General features: G+C 47.0%; 2 protein-coding genes across 19 annotated transcripts in view; both read left to right on the plus strand.

Annotated features, from left to right (window-relative positions):
• PPM1D (protein phosphatase, Mg2+/Mn2+ dependent 1D) overlaps positions 1-11593 on the plus strand; it is a 33613-nt gene extending 22020 nt beyond the window's left edge. The window contains exons 4-6 of the mRNA XM_053274511.1: positions 1399-1589; positions 2537-2779; positions 10412-11593. Coding sequence (XP_053130486.1) covers positions 1399-1589; positions 2537-2779; positions 10412-10966 — 989 coding nt within the window. The 3' untranslated portion in view covers positions 10967-11593. The remainder of the gene's footprint in view (positions 1-1398; positions 1590-2536; positions 2780-10411) is intronic.
• An 837-nt stretch (positions 11594-12430) lies between these two features.
• The window catches only part of BCAS3 (BCAS3 microtubule associated cell migration factor), a 535871-nt gene continuing 524659 nt past the window's right edge, over positions 12431-23642 (plus strand). For 5 of the 18 annotated variants that reach the window (XR_008311724.1, XR_008311723.1, XM_053274527.1 and 2 more), the window contains exons 1-4: positions 12435-12940; positions 18459-18546; positions 21725-21779; positions 23074-23149. Coding sequence is in view for 15 of the 18 variants with exons in the window: in XM_053274527.1 (XP_053130502.1) it covers positions 18476-18546; positions 21725-21779; positions 23074-23149 (202 nt within the window). In the remaining 3 variants the exon portion in view is untranslated. The other 13 variants (XM_053274524.1, XM_053274525.1, XM_053274521.1 and 10 more) reach the window with 11 other exon arrangements.

The following is a 23642-nucleotide window of genomic DNA, read 5'->3' on the forward strand; positions in this document are numbered from 1 at the left end:
GGAAGAGCATCTGCTTTGTAGGCAGAAGGTCCCAGGTTCACTCCATGGCAGCAGCATCTCCAGGTAGGGCTGGGAGAGACGCCTGCCTGAAACTCGGGAAAGGCGCTACCAGTCCGTGTAGGCAGTCCTGAGTTGAATGGACCAAGGGTCTGACTCAGTAGACAGCAGCTTCCTAAGGTATGGGGCCATCGCTCAGTGGCAGAGCATCTGCCTGCTTGCATGCAGAAGGTCCCAGGTTCATTCCTTGGCAGCATCTCCAGGTAGAACTCGGAAGGATTCCTGCCTGCAACAGTGGAGAGCCGCTGCCAGTCAGTGTATGGATACGGAAAATATTTGTGTGCCTCTTTCCCAGCAAAGGTTTCCTAGAAATAAAGTAAATAAATGAAATGGCTAGAATGTCTCCTTGTCCTCAGGGGCTCACAATCTAGACATAGGTACCAGCAACAGCCACTGGAGGGATGCTGTGTTGGGGATGGATATGGCCAGCTGCTCTCCTCCTGCAAAATAAAGAGAATCACCACTAAAAAGGTGGCTCTCGGCTGAGTGAGCAGGGGAGTTAGCAGTGTAGACAATCCTGAGCTGAATGGGCCAATGGTCTGACTCGGTAGCCAGCCGCTTCCTCTCTTCTTACGGTCCTTGTGCAGCATGTTGGAATGCTTTCCCCACAAAATAAACTCCCTGTACATGGAAAAAACAGGCACCTAATGCCGCAGTGGGGAAGCAACCTGCCTAGAGAGCAGGAGGCTGTTGGTTCAAATCCCCGCTGGTGTGTTTCCCAGAATATGGGAACCTCCTATATTGGGCAGCAGCGATCTAGAAAGATGCTGAAAGGCATCATCTCACACTGCGCAGGAGGAGGCAATGGGAAACTCCTCCTCTATTCTACCAAAGACAACCACAGGGTTCTGTGGGCTCCAGGAGTTGACAACCTTCCAACATGGAAAAACTGGGTGTTTGGGTAACGATGGGTGGAATCCTGGCCCACTAGTCTTCTGTGTGCAGGAGTGTGCGGATGCAAGGCCGTGCAACCTGCCCCCCCTGACCTGAAGCCTAATGTGGTCCAATCCAAACAAAGCTGATGTTTGCATGAGGCTGTATCTCAGTGGTAGAGTGTCTGCTTTGTCTGGAGGAGGACCCAATTTCAGTCCCTGGCAGCATCTCCAGGTAGGGCTGGGAAAGCATCTTCTTCGAAACTTTGGAGAGCTGCTGCTGGTCAGTGTAGTAGACAGTACTGATCCTAGACGGACCAGAGATCCGACTCGATATAAAGCAACTTCCTACTTTTCCATATACCCAATGGACTACTTCCAAAGCTCCCATATGGAAAAGTTGCATTTTGATTAACGAGTGACTTCATCCCTCTTTAAATAACCAACCCCCGGTTCCTCACTCATCCAGGTGATCTGTGGAGCTATGACTTCTACAGTGGCGAGTTTGTGGTGTCTCCCGAACCGGACACGAGTGTCCACACGCTGGATCCGCAGAAGCACAAATACATCATCCTGGGCAGTGATGGCTTGTGGAACATGATCGCACCTCAGGAAGCCATTTCGATGTGCCAGGACCACGAAGAGAAGAAGTATTTTATGGTGAGCATGGATTTTGTTGAAATACTACCCATGGGGGTCTCTCTTTTTGTTTTAATACCTAGTGAATGGGTGCTGAATTAAGCCTCTTGTATATGTTAGCACTCCTCAGAGGTGCACGTAGGTGATTTTGGAGGCCCCCTAACCCAGGGATTCTCACCATTGGGTCCCCAGATGTTATTGGACTTCAACTCCCATAATCCCCAGCCAAAGGTCACTGGGCCTGGGGATTATGGGAGTTGAAGTCCAATAACATCTGGGGACCCAGCGTTGAGAATCCTTGCCCTAACCCATCCCACCCTGCTGTAAGTTGAGCATCATCCCCCTACACACACACACCCGTGACACACACAGTATTTTTAGCATGTGGGTTCTTGAGAGCACCAACAGCAACCGAACCCGCAAGAGTGTGAGAATATAAAACAGGTCTTATTGATGCAAAAATTTCTGCCTTAGTAGAAACATTTCAGACATGCAGCTGAATGTACTGCCATCCCACACATTTCTTTCCCCACTTCCCCCTCTGTCTCTCAAGCAGAGGTGACACTCGGCACCTGGCGCAGGTCACAGTCATGCTTGGCTACCTGGCTACCCAGCGGGCCAGTGGCGTGGCACGACAACCACACTTGGGAGAAACGAAAGGGGATGTTGGGTCCCTGAGGGTGCGCACACGCACACTGCCATGATCCTGCCAGCTGGAACAAAACTCATTCCCCACAGAGATGGGGGGAAATGAAAGGGACCACTGCTGGGGGCCTTTGCGGACTGACCCTCACCCTTTCATGGCAACAGTCATATGTACCACGGAGCATTCTCCTTGGCCCTGTAGGCTTAAGTCCCTGGGCAACTCTTGTCAAACGCGTGGGTTTTTCCTAGGCTGCACTGTGACCCCGTTTCTAAAATTTGCAATCGTCAATTCCCCTTCTTTCTCGCCTTGCCTTGGACCCCAGGGAGAGCACCAGCAGTCCTTGGCCAAGATGCTGGTGAACCGGGCGCTGGGCCGGTGGAGGCAGCGCATGCTCCGGGCGGACAACACCAGCGCCATTGTGATCAGCATCTCGTCAGTCCGGAGCAGCCGGGGCAGCCTCGACAACCAGGAGGAGCTCTGCTTCAACTTGGCCGAGGGCCCTTCCTACAGCAGCCTCGAGACGTGGGCCATGTCGCCTTCCCGCTGTTCCACTCCACCTGTCAAGGTAAAAACTTTGAGGCGCGGCGCTAAAGGGTTTGACCTGGGGGAGTCCTCGGCCACGGCAATGAGGCCCATCGTGGCAGTGGATGATGGGAGTCCAGTGGATGATGGGAGTCCCCAAAGATCCCGGGGACCTGAGAAAGCTTGGGCTAAGGGCTTTAAGGCCGTTAAAGATCAGCAGCTAGTGGTGGCTGAAGCCATTCCTTGAGCATAGGCTTCCGATGGGCCTCGACCAGTTAGCTTTGGATTTCTGGGTGCCGTGGCTCCCTGGCGCCTGGGTTTTCCGAAACGCTGGCCTATGAGAGGGGATTGGAGTACACCCAGGCTGAACTCCGTATAAGATCCATCTGATTTATTTATTATTTCTCTGTGTAAACCACCCTGAGCCGTTTTTGGAAGGGCAGTATAGAAATTGAATGAATAAACCAGTAACTCCTGGTACTGAACTTGAGTTGGCCTTCGGCCGTGAAGGGATCTGCTCGGTTGTTGCACCTATGGTGTACGGCCCGGGTACTTGGCACTGGCAGTCGGAGGGGCCGTGGATTTCAGGGTCATGCTAGAAGTGTCCCATCATGACTGTACTGGGACTCAGCCCTCCTGAGTTCGAATGGAAGTCGATCTCAAAGAGCCGTTGGAATTTGTTCCTCTTTCCCCCGGTAAGTGCAAAGGGCTCCTCTCCAGAACAGTGAGAGGGGTCTTGGTGTTCTGCCCTTGTGCACTCTGGCTACCTATTCGGCTCGGGGTTTTTTGGGTGGTTTTTTCTAAATGCAAGAGGGGCATCTACTTGGCTGCTTCATTTGCATCATCCAAAGAAAAGGCAGCCCCGCCTTCCCTTCAGCTGGAACTTTGGCCATTGTTGTCGGAATGGTGCCTTCCAGAAGCCCTTTTATGCCTTGGCCTTGTTGGAGGGGAGGAGAATCGTGCTCTGTGCTCTCCGTGGGGAGTTTCACAGCAACTGGCAATTACCGCAGCCGACTCTGAATAGCTCTGGTGCTTTTGATGTTCCCTGGAGCCTTTGAATCGCTCTCCTTTTTGGCACAGCAAAAGGGAGAAACAAAGCTGTGGACAGGAGTGTATTGAATGCTCTGTACTGATGCGGCTAATAAGCAGGTGGGCTTTCTCCTCTCTCTTCCTTGCTGCTTCTTTCTCTGCTTCTCCCTCCTCCTCTACTTCCTGGAGCATTAGACCAACTCGAAATCAAGCCAGTTCTATTAAATACATCAACCAGCGGGGTGGTTGGTACCATCTAGGGGGACGGATGCTGTCAACTACGGCCACATTGGCAAAGGTGTTTGAGGAGGTTTGCAAAGCTTTGAAAGCACAAAAACCACTCTTGCGAATACAGCAAATATTTATGTACCATTTTTCAACGTACGTTCCCACGGCGGTTTACATAGAGATCAGTAAAACGGCTCCCTGTCCCCCAAGGGCTTGCAATCTAACAAAGGAAACGTGAGATAGACACCGGCAACAGCCACTGGAGGGATGCTGTGCTGGGGATGGGTAGGGCCAGTTGCTCTCCCCCCGTTAAATAAAGAGGACACCGGCAACAGCCACTGGCTTGCTTAAATGAATGAGTTTTGCAGACTTTTTAAAGGGCTGCTCTAGTTAGGGGATTTATTTCCCCATTATGGGGATGATCAGTGGTCCTTCAAACAGGGATTCCCAGAGGTTGTTGACTTCGACTCCCAGTATCCCCAGCTGCAGTGGCATTTGGCTGGGGCTGATGGGAATTGTAGTCAACAATCCCTGTTAACTGACCTGCCTTACGCGGTAGTGGTTATCAGGGGTATCGGCCAGTACAATATATCAAGTATATCAATATATCAATATATCAAGTGAAGAGCACTCTATAGCCCCACAGAGGTCCTCATAGTAACTTGGTGCCCTCTGTCCCCAATAGAAAGCCTGTGTCTGTAGAAGGAAAGGCAAGCCGTGGGGCAGACAGAGGTGGGGCCGTGGATCGGTCACAGTAGGGATCCAGAGGCACATAAAGCCAAGCAGATGGATGCGGCACAGAGCAGAATAAAGGCGATAGCACCACAGCTGGCGTCCCCTTGTGTATTTTTTTGGGGTGGCCAGAACCCTTCTCTGGGGCCCAAGCATAAACTCTCTGGCCTTGGCCCCCTTTTCTTTCCCGCCGAGGCCAAAGTTGGGGTGGGGGCGGTGGCTTGCTGGGCACCCCGCTTCTTCATGATGGTGAGTCCGGTTTGAAAAAGCAGAACCTTCATTGGTGCTCATGAAGCCAAGAGACATTTCTAAAATGGCGGTTCTTGCTGCAGGGGTGCAATCCTGGGTCTCCCCCCCCGCCAACCCTGCCAGGGTCTTGGCAGAGATGCAAAGCCCTCTGCTCATTAAACAGAGACAATCTATTGCTCTTGCTATTCTAGGACTTGATGACAAAACTGAATATGGTTTTTATTTATCTTATTGATTTATTTTATTATATTCATATCCCACTCTTCCTCCAAGGAGCCCAGAACGGTGTACTACATACTTGAGTTTCTCTTTCACAACAACCCTGTGAAGTAGGTTAGGCTGAGAGAGAAGTGACTGGCCCAGAGTCACCCCAGGAAGTCTCATGGCTGAATGGGGATTTGAACTCGGGTCTCCCCGGACTTAGGCCCACACTCTCGCCACTGCACCATGCTGGCTCTCTCTAAAATAAATAAGTAAATATTGCTTTTATTGCCAATCTTCCTGCCTTCTGTCATGAGGAGTCTCCTCTTTGGGGGGTGGACAGTCCAGCCTGCTCTCCTGAGCAAATTATCCCCTCAGGGTTCAAGCTCTGTAGGGTGAGGAAACCATCCTTGATTTCTTGTAACAGGAAATACCCTCCTGCCCCCCAAATTATTGCATATGTGTGGATGTGTGTGCAGTTCTAGTGTGTCGCTACAAATTCGGCCCACTGGCAGATGTTGGACTGCAACTTCCATCATCCCTGACTGTTGGGCACGGAGGCTAGTGATGATGGGAGTTGTAGTCCAAAAACAGCTGGAGGGGCGGAGTTCTGCAGCCCTGCCATAAGGGCTGCTTTGGAGGAGAGCGCCTGTACTTGGGGAATTTACTACCTGGCCGCTATAGACCAACTCTCCCTAAGTTTTTATGCTTGTGTTTTAATTTTAAAAAAACACAACAGATTTGTTTTTATATTTTTTAGCTCAATCTTTTAATGTGTCTTTTTAATAATCTTGTGTTTACGTTTTATTGTGAGCTGCCTTAATGAAAGGTGGCGTATAAATTTAACAATAAATAAATAAGCAACCCCAGCACACTATTTTTCCGGGGGCTGTTGCCCAGGCCCATCTTGTGTTGCTTTTCATAGCAAGGCAGTACTACTTGCAACCTTTGACTATTCTTGGACTACAATGCCCATCACCCCCTGCCAAGGCCTCTTTATTGACCACGCACGGCCTCTGCAAAGAGGCTTCCTGAAGTCCAGGTGCCAGGAGCTCTGTGTATCATTGATTCCAGGGCTGCTTAACTTCAGCCCGCTGGCTGTTGGACTACAATCCCCATCATCCACTGCAAAAGTGGCCAGTCGTGAGGGATGATGGGGTTTGTTGTCAAACAGCTGCAGGAAGGCTGAATGTGAGCCATTATAGGATAGGGAGTAGACTCCTTTTTCAGTGTAAACCACCGTGAGAACTATTGTAGGAAAGCGTTGTATAAATATCCTTGGGCGTAGTAGTGGTGGTCGATGGCTTTTTAAAATTCCATTTTGTCTAAGCTTTTTTTACCCATCTGGCTGTCGGCTTGGTATCTAAGGCCAGGCAATGCAGTAGGGCATGCGTGCACATTAATATACCCCAGGGACTAGTGTTGTTCAGATGCGGCTCTCTGCCTTTGAGACCCGACTTCAGCCTTTCCACATGCCTTGGAAACCAGAGGGCTGCCTCATTGGCTTCCATGTGTGCTGGGTACCATCGGCAGTCGACATAACCCTGTCGCTCCCTTGCTGTTGCATTACCCCGGCCGAACTGATGAATTTTACGTCACAATTCTCCTTACAGACAAGGAATCATCGATTACACACAAGGTTGCTAAACTTTGTGCCGCCGCTGTTCAGATCTGCCAACAATTAATTTCTACCCTTTAGATCTTACCATAAAACGTTTACTTTGTTGGTGTATTGTATGATCGATTTCTTGTCTGAACGTTCTGTAGTTTGTTGTGTTTATGTCTGATCTATGATGGAAATAAAGCCGTTCGTTCATATGTGCTGGGGGCCTGCATGTCCTGATTTTGGATTACAACTTGCTTCGACCCCAGCCAGTGGTGACGAGTGGGGCTGATGTCAAACCTCTGCCTGTGGGCCAAAATAGTGCAGCCCTGCAGTAGACACTACTGAGCTAGATGGACCAATAGTCTGACCTGGTTCACGGCAGCTTCCGGTGTTCCCTGCACACAACACACTTGGCTTGACATAATGCCAGCAATTTTCTCTGTATATTATTAGTAAAAATATGTATGTCCTGCCTTTCCATCCTCAAAAGAGGAAGCAAAATCACGATGAATCATCCACACAACAACCTTGCCAGGGAGACCAGGGAATTGCCGATGGGTAGGTGCTAGGGTTAGATGGGAAACCTTTGAAGGTTAGATTGACCTCATAGGAAGCTGCCATATACCGAGTCAGACCATTGGTCTATCTAGTTCAGTGTTGTCTACACAGACTGGCAGCAGCTTCTCCAAGGTTGCAGGCAGGAGTCTCTCTCAGCTCGATCTTGGAGATGCTGCCAGGGAGGGAACTTGGAACCTTCTGCTCTTCCCAGAGCGGCTTCATCCCCTGAGAGGAATCTCTTCCAGTGCTCACACTTCTAGTCTCCCTTTCATATGCAACCAGGGCAGACCCTGCTTAGCTAAGGGTACAAGTCATGCTTGCTACCACAAGACCAGCTCTCCACTCATAGGAACACAGGAAGCTGCCATATACCGAGTCAGACCATTGTCTTCACAGACTGGCAGCAGCTTCTCCAAGGTTGCAGGCAGGGATCTCTCTCGGCCCTATCTTGGAGATGCTGCCAGGGAGGGAACCCAGAGCAGCTCCATCCCTTCCTTTTCATCTTACTGCCACTATTTATTGGGATACTGATCTTGACTGCACAACTACGAGTCCAAAGCCAGGACAGATGAATTTTAGCAAGTGCAGAACCCGAAGAATAAACATACACTGACCATTCTAGGCCGAACTTTCTGCTAAGGAAGAGAACCAGAAGAGACACAGACCTTGTGTGGCTCTGAGGGCAAAGGGGCCAGGGTCTCAGCTAGCTCCTTGCAGGAATATAGGAATCTGCCTTCTACCGAGTCAGACCCTTGATCCGTCTAGCTCATTAATGTCTACCCAGACTGGCAGCGGCTTCTCCAAGGTTCCAGACAGGAGTCTCTCTCAGTCCTATCTTGGAGATGCTGCCAGGGAGGGAACTTGCATTCCCTGAGGGGAATATCTTCCAGTGCTCACACATGTAGCCTCCCATTCAAAAAGAGCCAGCGTGGTGTAGTGGTTAGAGTGCTGGACTAGGACCAGGAGACCTGAGTTCAAATCCCCATTCAGCCATGAGACTTGCTGGGTGACTCTGGGCCAGTCACTTCTCTCTCAGCCTAACCTACTTCACAGGGTTGTTGTGAGGAGAAACCTAAGTATGTAGTACACTGCTCTGAGCTCCTTGGACGAAGAGTGGGATATAAATGTAAAATAAATCTTAAAAATAAAATAAAATAAAATAAAAATAAATGTAAGCCAGAGCAGACCCTGCTCAGCAAAGAAGGCAATTCATGCTTCCTAGTTATCTTTTAATTAATGTGAATAATGACACTATCTCTGGCATGGCCAGGTTTTGTTATATTATTTGTAAAATGCGTACTGTTTTATTGTAAATTTTTCTGGTCAGTGACCAAATAAACTTCTCTCTCTCTGCTTGCTACCACAAGACCAGCAATAGCTGGATCTGACAACATAAAAGGGATGTAGTTCCAGCAGACGCTTGAAGCAGACTGCTGATTTTTATGGCTGCTGCCCAAGGAGTGAATTGGGTCCTTCCCTGAAGACGTCTCTGTTGCTTAAATTGGCCATGCCCTATTTTCTCTGTGTGGGTTCTGATGAGGCCTCTATTAGGGTCTGGGGACCAGTGTTTCCTGTACCATGGATTCCTCAGATGTAATTGACTACAGTTCCCATCATCACTAGTCTCCGTTTCCTGCAGAGGCCCACCCGATGCCTCTGGGAAGCCCCCTACCAGGAAATGAAGGCCTGCCCTCTCTCCTGCTGTTGCTGCCCTGCAGCTGGGTTCAGAGGCATCCTGCCTGTGAGCTTGGAGGTAGCCTCTGGACAGCCACGGATAGACTTGCTCTTCATGAATTTGTCTAAGCCCCTTTTAAAGCCTTCCAAGCTAGTGATCATCATCCCATCCCGTGGCAGAAAATTCCAGAGATTATTTATGCACTGTGTGAAAAATACTTCCTTTTTTCAGTACTACATTTCCCGGCGATTGCTTTCTGGTTCGATGACTTCTGGGTCTAGTGTTATTAGAGGGGGGCGGGGGAATTCTCTCTATCCAAACTAAAAAGCCCCAAATGCTGTAGCCTCGCCACTTAAGGAAGGTGCTGTAGGTCTCTGATCATCTTGGTTGGTGTCTTCTACAGCTTTTCCAATTCTTTCAAGCCCTTTCTGAGATATGGTAACCAGAATGGTACTCCAGACATGACCACACCATAGATTTGTATAAAGGTATTATAATATCTACAGTCTGTAAGATTTGTGTATAATGCAGCTGTGAAAAAGGCCAGTTCCATGCTAGGGATCAATAGGAAGGGGATTGAAAATAAAACTGCTAGTATTATAATGCCCTTATGCAAAATGACGGTGCAGTCACAGCTGCAGTACTGCATACAATTCTGGTCACTACACCTAAAAAAGGACATTGTAGAACAGGGAAAGGTGCAGAAGAGGGCAACCAAGATGATCAGGGGCCTAGAGCACCTTCCTTATGAGGCAAGACTACAACACCTGGGACTATTTAGTTTAGAAAAAAGATGACTGCGGGGAAACAGGATAGAGGTCTATAAAATCATGCATGGTGTGGAGAAAGTGGATAGGGAGAAATTTTTCTCCCTCTCACATCACACTAGAACCAGGGGTCATCCCATGAAATTGATTGCCAGGAAATCTAGGACCAACAAATGGAAAAATGTGTTTTTCACACAACCCATTATCAGCTTGTGGAATTCTCTGCCACAAGATGTGGTGACAGCCAACAGTCTGGATGGCTTGAAGAGGGGTTTGGATAACTTCATGGAGGAGAGGTCTATCAGTGGCTACTAGGTGGAGGGCTACAGGTCACCTCCAGCCTCAGAGGCAGGATGCCAGTTGCAGGGGAGTAACAGCAGGAGAGAGGGTATGCCCTCAACTTCTGCCTGTAGGCTTCTCAGGGGCATCTGATGGGCCACTGTGTGAAACAGGAGGCTGGACTAGATGGGCCTCCTTGGGCCTGATCCAGCAGGGCTGTTCTTATGTAATTCAAACTCTTACAGCGTGTAGTGAGAGGAATGTGAGAAAATCTGAGACTGGACACAAATCATGCTCTAGAAACAAACCAAATGGCTGAATTTGTGTTATTTCTCATTTTCATTCTGTCAGGTTTTAGAGGAGGATTTGTGGCCACGACTGAGTTCTTCCGAGACCATCCCTTCACTGACGTGTAGAAACGCCATGTTGAATAGACCTTCTGAGCCGTCCAGTGAGGTTGCCGGGAGCAACATACCACTCGTGGTCGTATCTTCCAAGGATGCTGGCCCACAGGAAGAGAAGTGCAGCAAAGTGCCAGGGCCGAGGGGCTGCGAGTCATATAGCAGAAGCCCACCAGGCACCCTCTCTCCTTCCAACTCTGGGAACGCCGGGATAGACCCAAAGGCCTTGAAGATGTCTCCAGGCGACCAGCCGAAAACTCAGGAGTCCGAGAGGACTCCGGTGGCAAGCTTCAAAAGAACATTGGAAGAATCCAATTCAGGACCAGTTGTCAAGAAGCCAAGGCGAAGCCTGACCCGGAATGTCGGGATACAGCTTGAAAGCTTGTCTTCGACACCCCAACACAAAAACTCTAACAAGTTCGCCATGCGCCGGAGTCTCAGAGGACAGAAGAAGCTGGGTAATCCATTGTTCCACCAGCCCAGGAAAGCACTGTGTGTTTGCTGAAGGATGCCTGAAAGATAAGGCTCCTTCCGTTGCAGTTTGAAGTTAGTGCAGATTATTGAAACTGCATTTCCCCCCCACTCAGTTTTTAGGTTTTTTTAATGTAGAAAACTTTTGGTTTTGTATTTGAACAGCCTTTTCTCAACCTTGTATTCACTTGTAATATAACTGTGAATTTTGTAGACATTAGGGTGATAAAAAGTTGCTGTAAAAATGTGTGTAAATTTATATTCCTTCCTACAAATGTAGTCTCCTCACCTAACTTCCTCTTGCTTGTTAAAATTGGGCTAAACTTTGGTTTGGGACAATGGATTTTTTCTTGCTGGGGTGGTGGTGGAGGCAGTGGTGAATTTAGTACAATAGAATTTGTATAATAAGGTTCTTGTGGCGATCTCACAACTTTTGAACAAAAGTAAATTATTAAACAGAATGGAAGCTATGTATTTTCGTAGTACTTAAAATGTCCTGCCTTAAGTATGCCCTTTAGAAGAATACTGGGTCTATTTTCTTTCCTTATTAACTTTTAGATTTCTCTATTCTGAAACAAAATGTACAATGGAAGAGATGTTGGGTCTTCTTTATACAGCTCAGTGCTAGTTTCTGTATTTTAATTAAAATACTATGCAGTAATTTTCCTGGTTGTATTTTTGTTTTTGTTTTTTTGTAAGACGAAGGGCTACTATTTCAGCTCAAAAAGAAAACACATTTTCTATGGTCAGTTCCTGGCTCCTGATTCTTGGGAGCTGCTTTTGGAAGTTTTCTTTAGCAGCACTTGTGCAATTTTGAAAATACAACTCCTTTATACAAACATGAAATATCTTGCTGTTTCAGCAGTGGGGTGGTGTTATTGATGGTGCTCTTTTCAGTGCAGGTTAAGTTATTGGGATGGTTTTCTAGTTTTTCCTGCATACGTGGACCATGTGTATTCATAATGAAATAAAACTAGCAAAAACCAGCTGGGGTGACTTTCTGTTATTTGTCCCTGTTTTCAAAAGCATCTTGGCCACAATCCAGGGTCATTCTCAGAGGTTACAGAGGGACCAAGCTGCTTTGGGGCATGGAGGAATCCAAACCGCAGGAGGAATTCTGAACATATTAAACATGCAAAAAAAACCCCAATCCCCCCCTCCCCTTGCAGTTCACATCGAAGGAAGATGATACTCATCGGAACTGGAAATGCAATCTGCCTGAAAATCCCTTCGGTGGCCCTAGCAGCTTCCTTAGCCTTTAAAAAAAAATTAAATCTTCAGCTTTGTCGCAGCCTAAAATCCCCCTAAAGCAATTGGTAGTTCCGATTGCTGTGATGGGCGCCGCTCTACCTTTTTATCGCCTCTATGATCTACTTTTCCGTGGAAAACAATATCGAGGAGCTTGACCGGAAATCCAGATCCCGCGATAGTCTTGGGGTGGTCGCTCTAGTCTTCATCTCTGTGGTTTCTCTTGGCGTCCAGCCTTCTCGTCCCGCCGTCGGCCACGTGATGGCCCTCGTGCTGCGTCACGATTTCGCTCGCTCCCTCCCCTCACTCTGTGTAAGAAGTAAACAACCTGCCATATCGTCGGCGTGGATTCAGTCACTGACTAGCTTGAACCCCATTGGCCCGCGTTAAGTGGCTCATGGCTGGGCTTGGGCCTCCGAGCCCCGGACGTAAACATACCTGCGGCGGGCGCGTCCAAGGCTGTGCCCCGCCCTCAGAAGGGCTGCCTCTCAACCTAACTTGCTGAAGCCGTAAGGGAGAGGAGGAAGCGCTGAGGGTGAGGAGGAGGAGAGAGCGGTGCAACCGCCCGCAGTGTCGCCGCTTCCCCGACTCACCTCCCCGGATGAGATTGGAGGAGCGGTCGGAGAGGCCCCGCCTTCCTCGGCGGCTGATTGGCTGTCGGTGTGTTGGCCGGTGTGAGGGTCCCAAAACCTTGTCAGAAACAGGAGGGAAAACACAGCCGGACGCCCCGCAGGGCAAGCAGGTGGTCGAGGGGCAGCAGGTGGGGAAAGAGCCTTGGGGCCGTTGTCTCCTGGGGAGGGGGCGGGGGCGGTGGCGAGAGCTGGGAAAGGGTGCTGAGGCGCTGTTGTGAGGGAACATGGGGAGGTTATGGGGTGTGTGGGGGAGGGGCGCGTAGTGTGTGGGGGAGGGGCGTAGGGTGTATGGGGGAGGGGCGTGTGAGGGGGAGAGGAAACACCACTGGTGTTGCTGCCCTCCTGCGTGGAACAAGGCACCGTGTTTTGTGGGTCTGTATCCCAGCCCTCTGCTGACTGCAGGAAGGGGCCGCTCTCCCAGTGGTCCTGTTTAGCAAGGGCAGAGCAATGGTGCCCGTCGACCCGGGCTGCACAGCCTGGGCCCTCCAGCCGGTGTGGCACCACCACTCCCATCACCTCCCCCCACCCCCAACCACAGTGGCCAGGGATGATGGGATTTGCGGGGGGGGGGCGGGCAAAGTCGTGCAGCCCTGCTTTGGAATATTTGTCTTCCTAGGCTGCATGTTCCAGGCAAGTGGTATAATATAACAACAGTGGAAAGGTGGTGGAAAATAATAATAATACTTCATCATAATAATATTAGCCTCTGCACCATAAATCTAAAAAACAAGCAAGGGATATGCAATGAATGAGGGCCCCCCTGCTGACTTTTTCAGATGCTGGCTTTCTTCAGTGTTTAGCAAGGGGAGAGCCTGTAAACAAACAGTAATTTAATAATAAATTAAATATAAATAAATACACACACATGGTCTCTTTATCTAACCCCAGTATAGGGTCCTCCTCAGTGGCCGTTGCTGGCGTCTCCCTGTTTAAATTGTCGAGAGTTTTCCCAAAAGATAAGTGTGTTGTTGTTGTTTCTGTGTTTTGATAACTCTTAACTGTTTTGATAACTTGTAGAAACGCAGTAAACAAATATTATTATTATTATTATTATTCACTCTAGGTGCTGCTGCTGGTGTCTTTCATATCTTTGTAAATCCTTTTGGACAGGAAGCCACTTACTCATTCTTTTTCTGTGTGAATTACTTAGAGAACTTTTCGTGTTGAAAAGTGGTATGTTGTTTGTCATAGTAATTATGGATTTACTACATGTGTGTACATTAATATACCCTAACGGGGCAAAAGGCCACTTAATGGCGCAGCAGAGAAATGACTTGATTATCAAGCCAGAAGTTGCCAGTTCGAATCCCTGCTGGTATATTCCCAGACTATAGGAAACACCTATATCAGGCAGCAGTGATATCTGAAGATGCTGAAAGGCATCCTCTCATACTGCACGGGAGGAGGCAATGGTAAACCCCTCCTGTATGCTACCAAAGACAACCACAGGGCTCTGTGGTCGCCAGGAGTTGGCACACTTTACCTTTACCTCTAACTGGGCAAAGAGACACATTTTAAAGTGGTAACTCTATTTAGCAGTGAAAGAGCAGTTGCCACTATTCCACCGATCACAGCATCTTTCCAATGATTTTTGCTTGTGTTTATCTTTTATTTTGTTTTTAGATTGCATGCCCTTTGCCTCCAAGGAACCTATTCTCTTTTCTGTGTAAATCGTTTTGATAACTTTTGACGAAAAGCAATACCTATTTTTAATAATATACTGCTATTCTGTCTTGGCAGTTTGCAATCAAGATGGATAAGAACTCAAATATTAAACCAGCATCAAATATTACAGAAGGCAAAACATGGTTGTCTCAAGCCAGTGCTAGTATCTTCGGGAATTCACATTATGAACTCCCTGACCTAGGCTCTTGTCATCCTTTTTCCTCAGGACACACAGTTCTTAAGGAGCTCCTGGGAAGGTGGGGCAAAAGCTATCTCAGCAGTTCCCTCAGGCTGCTGATGGTCTTTTCAGGGACTGATGTGGTGTGTGTGTGTATTTATACAAATATGTTCTGTTTTCCAGCCTGGACTGGCTCCCCAAACAGCTTGCCATTTGAATTAACAGATAGGTATAAAATATTAGGAGGAAGTGCTTATGGGTCTCTTCTGGTCCATTGACTGCAGTAAGCAGTCAACATCATCGTCCAGATTCCAGACTCTTTCCTTACCCAGGGGGTGGACAGAAGAAGTTGCAGATGGACTTGCTCATAGCAGCAGTATCAGCTCACAGAAGCGGCATCTTTTATTGAGCTCCTGAGTCTTCATACGGACACATGTATGTGGACACATAGAGAGATTCAACTGGAGGTCTCACGGATTGAACCTGAGACTTCCTGCATGCATTCAGATGTTCTGCCACTGAGCTACGGCCCTTTAGCTTTCTCTTCTCCAGACTAAACATACGCAGTTCATTCAACTGTTCCTCATAGGTCTTGGTTTCCGGACCATCTTTGTTGCTGTTCTGTGAACTCATTATAGTTTATCAACATACTTCGTAAAATGCACTACTCAGAACTGGACACATTATTTTACACTGCTCAGACCTCACTTGGAATAGAGTGGAACTGTCAGTTCTTGTGATCTGGACTCTATGCTTCCGTTAGGAATACGTGTGTGTGTATGCATGCACACTTATTGGGGAGATAGTTGAAGGAATGTAGGCGTAATTAGAAACACATGATAGTGGGGGAGAGCTGAAAAAATTGTGAGCTGTATCTGAAGGGTGTGTGTGTGTGTGTGTGTGTGTGTGTGTGTGTGTGTGTGTGTTAGAATGGCTGGATGTGGTTGGGAGAACTATAGAGTGAGGGCTTTCCCGCCTTTGCTGACCAGTGTTTCCTCCAAATGGGATTCCCAGTTGTTGTTGACTACAACTTGCAGGATCCCCAAATGCAATGGCTTTTGCTTGGGGATCATGGGAGTTGTAGTCAACAACATATGGGAATCCCTGTTAGAGGGAACACTGCTGTTGACCAAATTATGTATTGTTATGCTTTTAGTCAGGCATGCAATGCACAGAGATAAGTGTTTTGGAGTGGAATAGACCAACTGCTTTGTGTTCTAGCAGGTGGTAACTACCTCCATGATGCGTGTACTCTAATGTGGTTGTGGGTCTAAAGTAGCACAGATTTATCAGTGGCCCCCTGGTGGCCAGTGTGTTATATATGTTTGAGTATGTAACACACTAGCCACCTTAAGTGGCGTAGCGGGGAAATGCTTGACTAACAAGCAGAAAGTTGCTGGTTTGAATCCCTGCTGGTACTATATCGGGCAGCGGTGATATAGGAAGATACTGAAAGGCATCATCTCATACTGCACAGGAGGAGGCAATGTGCAACCCCTCCTGTATCCTACCAAAGAAAATAGGGCTCTGTGGGTGCCAGGAATCGAAATCGACTTGACAGCACACTTTACCTTTTATATAACACACTGCACAGTATATAACACACTAATGGCACAGTGGGGAAGTAACTTGCCTAGGGAGCAAGAGGTTGTTGGTTTGAATCCCCGCTGGTATGTTTCCCAGGCTATAGGAAACACCTCTATCGTGCAGCAGTGATATAGGAAGATGCTGAAAGGCATCATCTCATACTGTGTGGGAGGAGGCAATGGTAAACCCCTTGTATATTCTACCAAAGACAACCACAGGGCTCTGTGGTCACCAGGAGTTGACACTGACATGACGGCACAACTTTACATTTATGATAAAGGTAAAGACTTTTTACCTTTACAAATCTGGGGCAGACTTGTTTTGACCACTGGATTTGTCTAAAATATTTGAAAATATAACCATTTAAAGCAGAGATTGTCTGGGAAATATTGGTCTCCAGATCTTTCCTCGCTAAGAGGCATCCATGTTTCAAAGGGAAAAAGTAGGCTCAAACTGACTGGAACCCTTCATAATTGTAGCTCTTCTGGGGAAAGTACAATGGAGAAACCCCTTTAATACATTATCTTTCTAACACCTCTCCCAAGAGCATGATGAGGCAGTTGCATTCCAGGACAAAGGAGAAGGTGCCTCAGTTATGTTGTCTTGTACCTACTCTCCCTTCAAATCTTGCATGCTTCCTATCCAAGGAACAAGCCACCCAGTAAGTTGTGGCAGTTAAGTGCCATCCTGTCTCAACAGATATTAACCTCCATTTCTTGTATGCCTTCAGCAATGAGAAAATACACCGCTTTAAAGCTCACTTGTATGACTAGCCAATGGACATCTGTTTGAAGTGACATTCAACCTGCCTCGCCTCCCAAAAGCTTGCTTAATCAGAGATGCCAAAGAAAAGTTGAGCTTTTGCTTAAAGTGGAGCTTTTGCTTAAAGTGGAGCTTTTGCTTATGAGGTGCCATTTGTCCCTCATGGGGGAAGAATGTTGTTCGTCGTATAGATATGTGAGTGTCTCAATCCTAGCCTGTTAAGGAGAGCTGGTCTTGTGGTAGCAAGTTGCTAGACTTGGAAAATAACATTTGCCAATGCACTATAGTGGAAGAGAATATCTTGGAGAATTGTTCAATCAGTTCTTTTAAAATGCATTGGCAAATGAATTGTTCCTTTTGTGAAGTAGAATCTGCCTTGTTTGCATATTGGACGGAAGAGGCCATGTGAACAATGTAAGATGTTCCCCTTAGGGGATGGGATCAAAGCTCAGTGGTAGATCATCTTGCATGCAGGAAGTTCTAGGTTCATTTCTTGGTCATGTTTCCTGGGAAAGACCGCTGGCTGAAACCTTTGAGAGCTGCTGCCAGCCAGTGCAGACAGTACTGAGCTAGATGGACCAAGGGTCTGACTTGGTACAGGGCAGCTTCTTATGTTCCTAAGTCTTGGCTCTAAAAAACAATGTAGGGCCTGAACTGTGTAGTGGCCTGCCTGTTGATGCCTATATCTCTCTGTATAGTAGTTACATCAGGGGTTCTCCAGCTTGGGTCTGAGTTACAATATTCAACTTTCAGTTCAAATTTCCTTACAGTCACAAAGCTTGGTGGGTGACCTTGGACCAATCACCACCTCTTGTGGGTATGTATCTTGCCTTGAGCTTTTTTGGAGAAAGGGCAGAACAGAAATACAATACGGTAGGCTATGTATCTGTTTCCCAGGCCACAAAACATCTCCACATGTGCTGCCGGATACTTTAAAGCTGCGAAATTGACAAAGGTCTACTACTACAAATATTTATATACCACTTTTCAACAAACTCCTGTACCACTTTTCAACAAACTTCTCAAAGCAGTTTGCATAGAAAAACAAGGATTGTCCCCAAAGGGCTCATAATCTAAAAGGAAATAGAGGATGGACACCAGCAACCTCCACTGGAGGAATACTGTGCTGTGGCTAGATAAGGACTATGCTCTCCTCCACTAAATATAAGAGAGCCACCTCTTTAAAAGCGCTTTAACACTTAGCAGAGGCTAGCAAACTCTCCTGCATTACCTTTCCATCAGAAACTGCCTCTGTGGGTCTGCTCTCTGAATGAAGCAGAGGATATTATTGCTGTTGGTGTGTTTTGACATAGCAATTCCTTGTTTAAAAAGCATTACAAGTTGGTATTGAACCTTCAGTGCCAGCTGAAGTATTGGTGAGTGTTTAACTGGTTGAGAAGCTATGATACCTTGTGTAGAAAGATTTGTAATAGCCCTTTTTCTTTTGCCTGCAGGAATTTACAAGTCAATAATGGCTGCTGAATCTCCTCGCCGTCCCAGCCGATGTACAGGTGGAGTGGTGGTTCGTCCACAGGCCGTCACGTAAGTGTTTGAAGCACTGCTCTGTACATAGAATGAAGGCAGGAGAGCTGGTCTTGTGCGAGCAAGCATGAATTGTCCCCTTTCCTAAGCAAGGTCTGCCTTGGCTTGCATTTGGATGGGGACTACATGTGAACATTGTAAGGTATTTCCTTTAGGGGATGGGGCCATTGCTTGGTGGAAAAGCTATCTGCATGCAGAAGATCCCCGGTTTGCTCCCTACCATCTCCCGGTTCACTCCCTGCCATCTCCTGGTTCGCTCCCTGCCATCTCCCGGTTCTGAGCTAGGTGGACCAATGATCTGATTCCCTATAAAGCAGCTTCCTATGTTCCTAGAATCACACATTACTGATTTTCAAGGAAGCAAAACTTGTCAGTCAGTCTTAGATACAGTTACAGACCAGCAGAAAGACTTGTCAGTAATGGGGGACTGGAGCTACCCCGATATCTATCAGGAGTCAAACTCTACTGAGGATTTAATCACCAACAAATTGGTGACACGCCTTGCTGACTGCTTCTTCTTTCAGAAGGTAGAGGGAGAGATTGGCTATCCTTGGTTTAATGCTAAACACTCAGGAATAGTTGATCAGTGAGACTGAACTAGTGGGAACTTTGTGGGGGAAACACAGCATCTCTTTCCTTTCTTAGGAAGGAGAGCTGGTCTTGTCCCAAGCATGACTTGTCTCCTTTGCTAAGCAGGGTCCGCCCAGGTTGCATATGAATGGGAGGAGACTAGGAGTGTGAGCACTGGAAGAGATTCCCCTCAGGGGATAATGGGGCCACTCTGGGAAGAGCATCTGAGGTTCCAAGTTCCCTCCCTGGCAGCATCTCCAGTATAGGGCTGAGAGAGACTCCTGCCTGCAACCTTGTGGAAGTTTCTCTCAGCCCTATCTGAAGATGCCAGGGAGGGAAGAGCACCTGCATGCTTTCATGCAGAAGGTTCAAATCAGTTAGACTGCCCAAACCATTAAGGGCTTTAAAGGTCAAAACCAGCACCTTGAATTTGACCTGGGAACAAACTGGTAGCCAGTGCAGCTGTTTCAAAATGGGTGAGATGTGATCCAGATAAAACCCCAGCTGCCGCATTTTGCACTAGCTGCAGTTTCCGGATATTACATTTGCTTTGTATTTATTTTATTTTATTTTACATTTTCTATCCTGCTCTTCCTCTAAGGAGCCCAGAGTGGTGTACTACACACTTAAGTTTCTCCTCACAACAACCCTGTGAAGTAGGTTAGGCTGATAGAGAAGAAGTGACTGGCCCAGAGTCACCCAGCAAGTCTCATGGCTGAATGGAGATTTGAACTCGGGTCTCCCCGGTCCTAGTCCCACACTCTAACCACTACACTGTGCTGGCTCTTGTAAGCTGCCTAGAGATTTCTATTAGACAGTATATAAATGTAATAATAAAATTACATTTTGGGCATGATTAAAACCTACTTTTGAGTAGGGTTCGATTTTTGTTGGTTTGCCACAGCACCTATGACCAACCCCATTTCTGCCTTGGAGCTCCAGAGGGGTTGGCAATTATCCCCCACAGTTGTAGGGTGGTCCCTGCTGCCTCCCCAACTTAAAACTGGGGAGGAAGGCTGGGGCTTGTGTGGCCAGGTGCCTCAGCAGCCCAGGTCCAACCCAGCAAGCCCCTGCCAGCCTTTCCGGCTTCCTACTTGGAACTGGGGTGAGGAGCAGGAGACTGTGCAGTGGCATAGCTTGAAGAGAGGACAAGGAAGGGCTAAGGGCATGGTGACCACTGTTGGTTTTTTAAACTTGGCTGTAAAGGCCAGCCAAAAGCTGTGGACCACTCTCTTTGGCGGTGTGCTTCACTCATTCGCTTGGTTTCCGAGGCCTTGTGTGCTACGCTTGAAGTGATGAAATCACTGTGGCTGCTGCTTCACCTTCGGATGTTGCAATTCTTATTGCAACACACAAAAAGGGCATGAGCTTTGGACTTACTGGATAAGACGCAGCAATCGGAAGTTTGGAGCTCTTCTCGGCGATTATTTTATTTCATAACTGTGAATTCTAAACTGCTCTGGAGCATCATGAATGATACATTTTGTATCACGAATGTTGTGTTTTATATCATTGTAACACGAATGTTACATGTTGATGTTTTGTAATGCTATAGCTACCAAACTTGCCTTTAAAAATCTTCCGTTCTTGACTTGTTTGGCAGGTCTCCATACTTATTGGGCCCTTTATGAAAACAACGCTCTTGTTGTAACGACAGATTTATTCTGCCTCTGTGAGAGAACCTCATTATAAAAATCTCTTGGCAGGGGCTATTCTCCTGACCTGCAAAAAGGGTCAGAGAAGCGCCCAGCTAGCCTAGGAGAGCCAGATGCACTCCTGACCGGCGGTCGTGTGTTTGGATAGATCAAGGTAGGAGGAGGGGAGAGTGATCATGTGGGAGCTGGGGAGGATTATCGAGGATAGACAAAAAGCCATTCTTCTCAGCTCCTGGCTCCCATATTGACCCAAGAGCCACATTCATGTATTCATTCATTCATTCATTCATTCATTCATTCATTCATTCATTCATTCAATTTCTATACCGCCCTTACAAAAATTGCTCAGGGCGGTTTACACAGAGAAATAGCAAACATTGTGGGATAGTGTGGTAGCCAGGAGCCACATGGACTCCCCTCCTCCTACCTTGATCTTTGGATTTACACAACTGCCAATCAGTAGTGCGCACAGCTCTTCTACCCAGGCTGGCTGCTCCTCCCACCCCTTTTAGCATTGTGAGAAAAGCCTTAGTAGTATCTCTGTTATACAGTGGCTCATTTCCAATATTCAGTGACTGTCTTAAAAGCCCAAGATTCCATCCACTGTTGCACAAAGAATATGAAGGTGAAGGGATGGATCTTGGTTGCTGAAGGCAGGTTCCGATCTCAGCAGTGCTCACTGAATTCTGTGGGACAAAATGAACTGACTTCAATCTGGGCACAATTAAGAGCGAGCAAAACTTGATAACAACTTGCTGTGTGATGATCTTTATAGGGGTGTGAATTGTTCTGTCTGGACTCACTGGGAAGCCCCTAGTAGTTGCTTAATCTGAATACGTGCAACAATCCGCCTTTGATTTTGTTTGGGTTATGTAATTTGTGGTATTGATCAGAGGGTTGCTGTCTGCCTTGGCATGAGGCATAACATAATTAAAATATTTCTACTGTTCCAGGGAACAGTCGTATATGGAAAGTGTTGTTACGTTCCTGCAAGATGTTGTACCACAGGTAAGAGCCAATGTTGCTTAGGTTTAAAAAAATAATAATACCCTGCCTTCCTCCTTTAACAGGGCAGAAAACTAGAGGTTATATCAAGGCAATGTGATTAAAAATGCAATAAAACAGTCACAAAGCCTGTCATGATCAAAAGACAGTTCAGTCAAAAACTTTGATTTTGAGCTGTGTATTATGGTTTTATAATATTGGGCTTGTTCTCACAGCTGTCAGCTGGGTAGAAGAACTGGAAAAAGTGCAGAAGAACTCCTCCAGTTTGACTTTCCAGTTCCAATTTTCCAGTTCTGCTGGAAAGTAGAACTGGAATAGGTGCAGAGGAGGGCAACCAAGATGGGACACCTTCCTTATGAGGCAAGGCTACAACACCTGGGGCTTTTTAGTTTGGAAAAGAACAACTACAAGGAGTCGTGATAGAGGTGTATAAAATTATGCATGGAGTAGAGAGTGGTCAGAAAGAAATCTTTCTCCCTCTCTCACAGCACACTAGAACAAGAGGTCATCCCATGAAACTGAAGGTGGGGAAATTTAGGACCCACAAAAGGAAGTACTTCTTCACACACTGCATAATTCACTGCATAATTAATCTATGGAATACTTTGCTCCAGGATGTGGTGATGGCCACTAGTTTGGATGACTTTAAAAGGGGCTTAGACAAATTCATGGAGGACAAGTCTAGCAGTAGCAGGAGAGAGGGCATGTCTTCACCTCTTGCCTGTGGGCTTCTCAGAGGCATCTGGTGGGCCATTGTGGGAAACAGGGTGCTGGACTAGATGGGCCTGATCCAGCAGGGCTGTTCTTACGCCCTGAAAGAACATCTAGCCAAGCTATTTGGGCTGTGTGTGTCGGCAAACCTCGTGGTAAGAGGCATGGCAAGAAATAGTCTGCTAGCCTCTGTCTGGGTAGGAAAGTGCAAGAGGAGCTTTTCCTCTACCCCCTAGGACTGTGTTGGGTACACAAGGTGAGTTGGCTACAACTATCCTTTCCAGACCGAGGCCAGTAGACAGTCACTTCCACCACCACCACCACCACCACCACCATGTTTGCTGACACAAGACCGTTTCTCACGAGTGGTCATGACTCAAAAAGCCTGGCTGGACTCCCCTCCTATCCTGACCTTGCTCATGAGAATCAGCCCATGGAGTTACAAGGTTTTGATTCTGCTGAATTCTTGTAAGCTGGGTTGTTTTTTTAGATCATTAGTCATGGCCAAATTGATGGAGCATTGTCATCTTGCCTTTTCAAATTCAGTAGATGATAATATCTTGAAAATGTCTTTTTTTCCCTACAGGCCTACAGTGGCACAACCCCAACAGAAGAAAAAGAGAAAATAGTATGGGTCAGATTTGAAAGTGCAGATTTGAATGGTATGTCTTGTTTTACCCACTGTTGTGGTGGTCTCCATACTGTGGTGGGATTATTAACCAATTATAGCCCACTTTGCTGTTTGCACACTCAAAATTGGCTTAAGTATACAATAAAATCAAATAGCCATTTAAAACGAATACAAAAATAGTATCACTAAAGCATAAATTATGTTAGCTGTCTTAATTGACAAAAGGATTGAATCCACTCATTACTGAGCACGTTTACAATCCCAACCAAATTATATGAACGTCTGAAACATATTGCAGCGGGCGGGCAGTAACCAATGTATGTTGACATTTATTTAAATGTGTTTAACACCTACCTTTGTTCAGTAGGTGGGGAATGGGGTATCTCTTTTTGCAGACATTCACAAAAGTGATCTGGGGTTTTTAACATTCACACACAAATGCTGATATTAGCTAAATTAAGTTGGTCTGCAGTTCGGACAATGGTTTTCCCCATGACACTATGGATGTGAGAGCTGGACTTTGC

Source organism: Hemicordylus capensis, chromosome 12 (genome assembly GCF_027244095.1).
Source record: "Hemicordylus capensis ecotype Gifberg chromosome 12, rHemCap1.1.pri, whole genome shotgun sequence".
Taxonomy (NCBI): Eukaryota; Metazoa; Chordata; class Lepidosauria; order Squamata; family Cordylidae; genus Hemicordylus; species Hemicordylus capensis.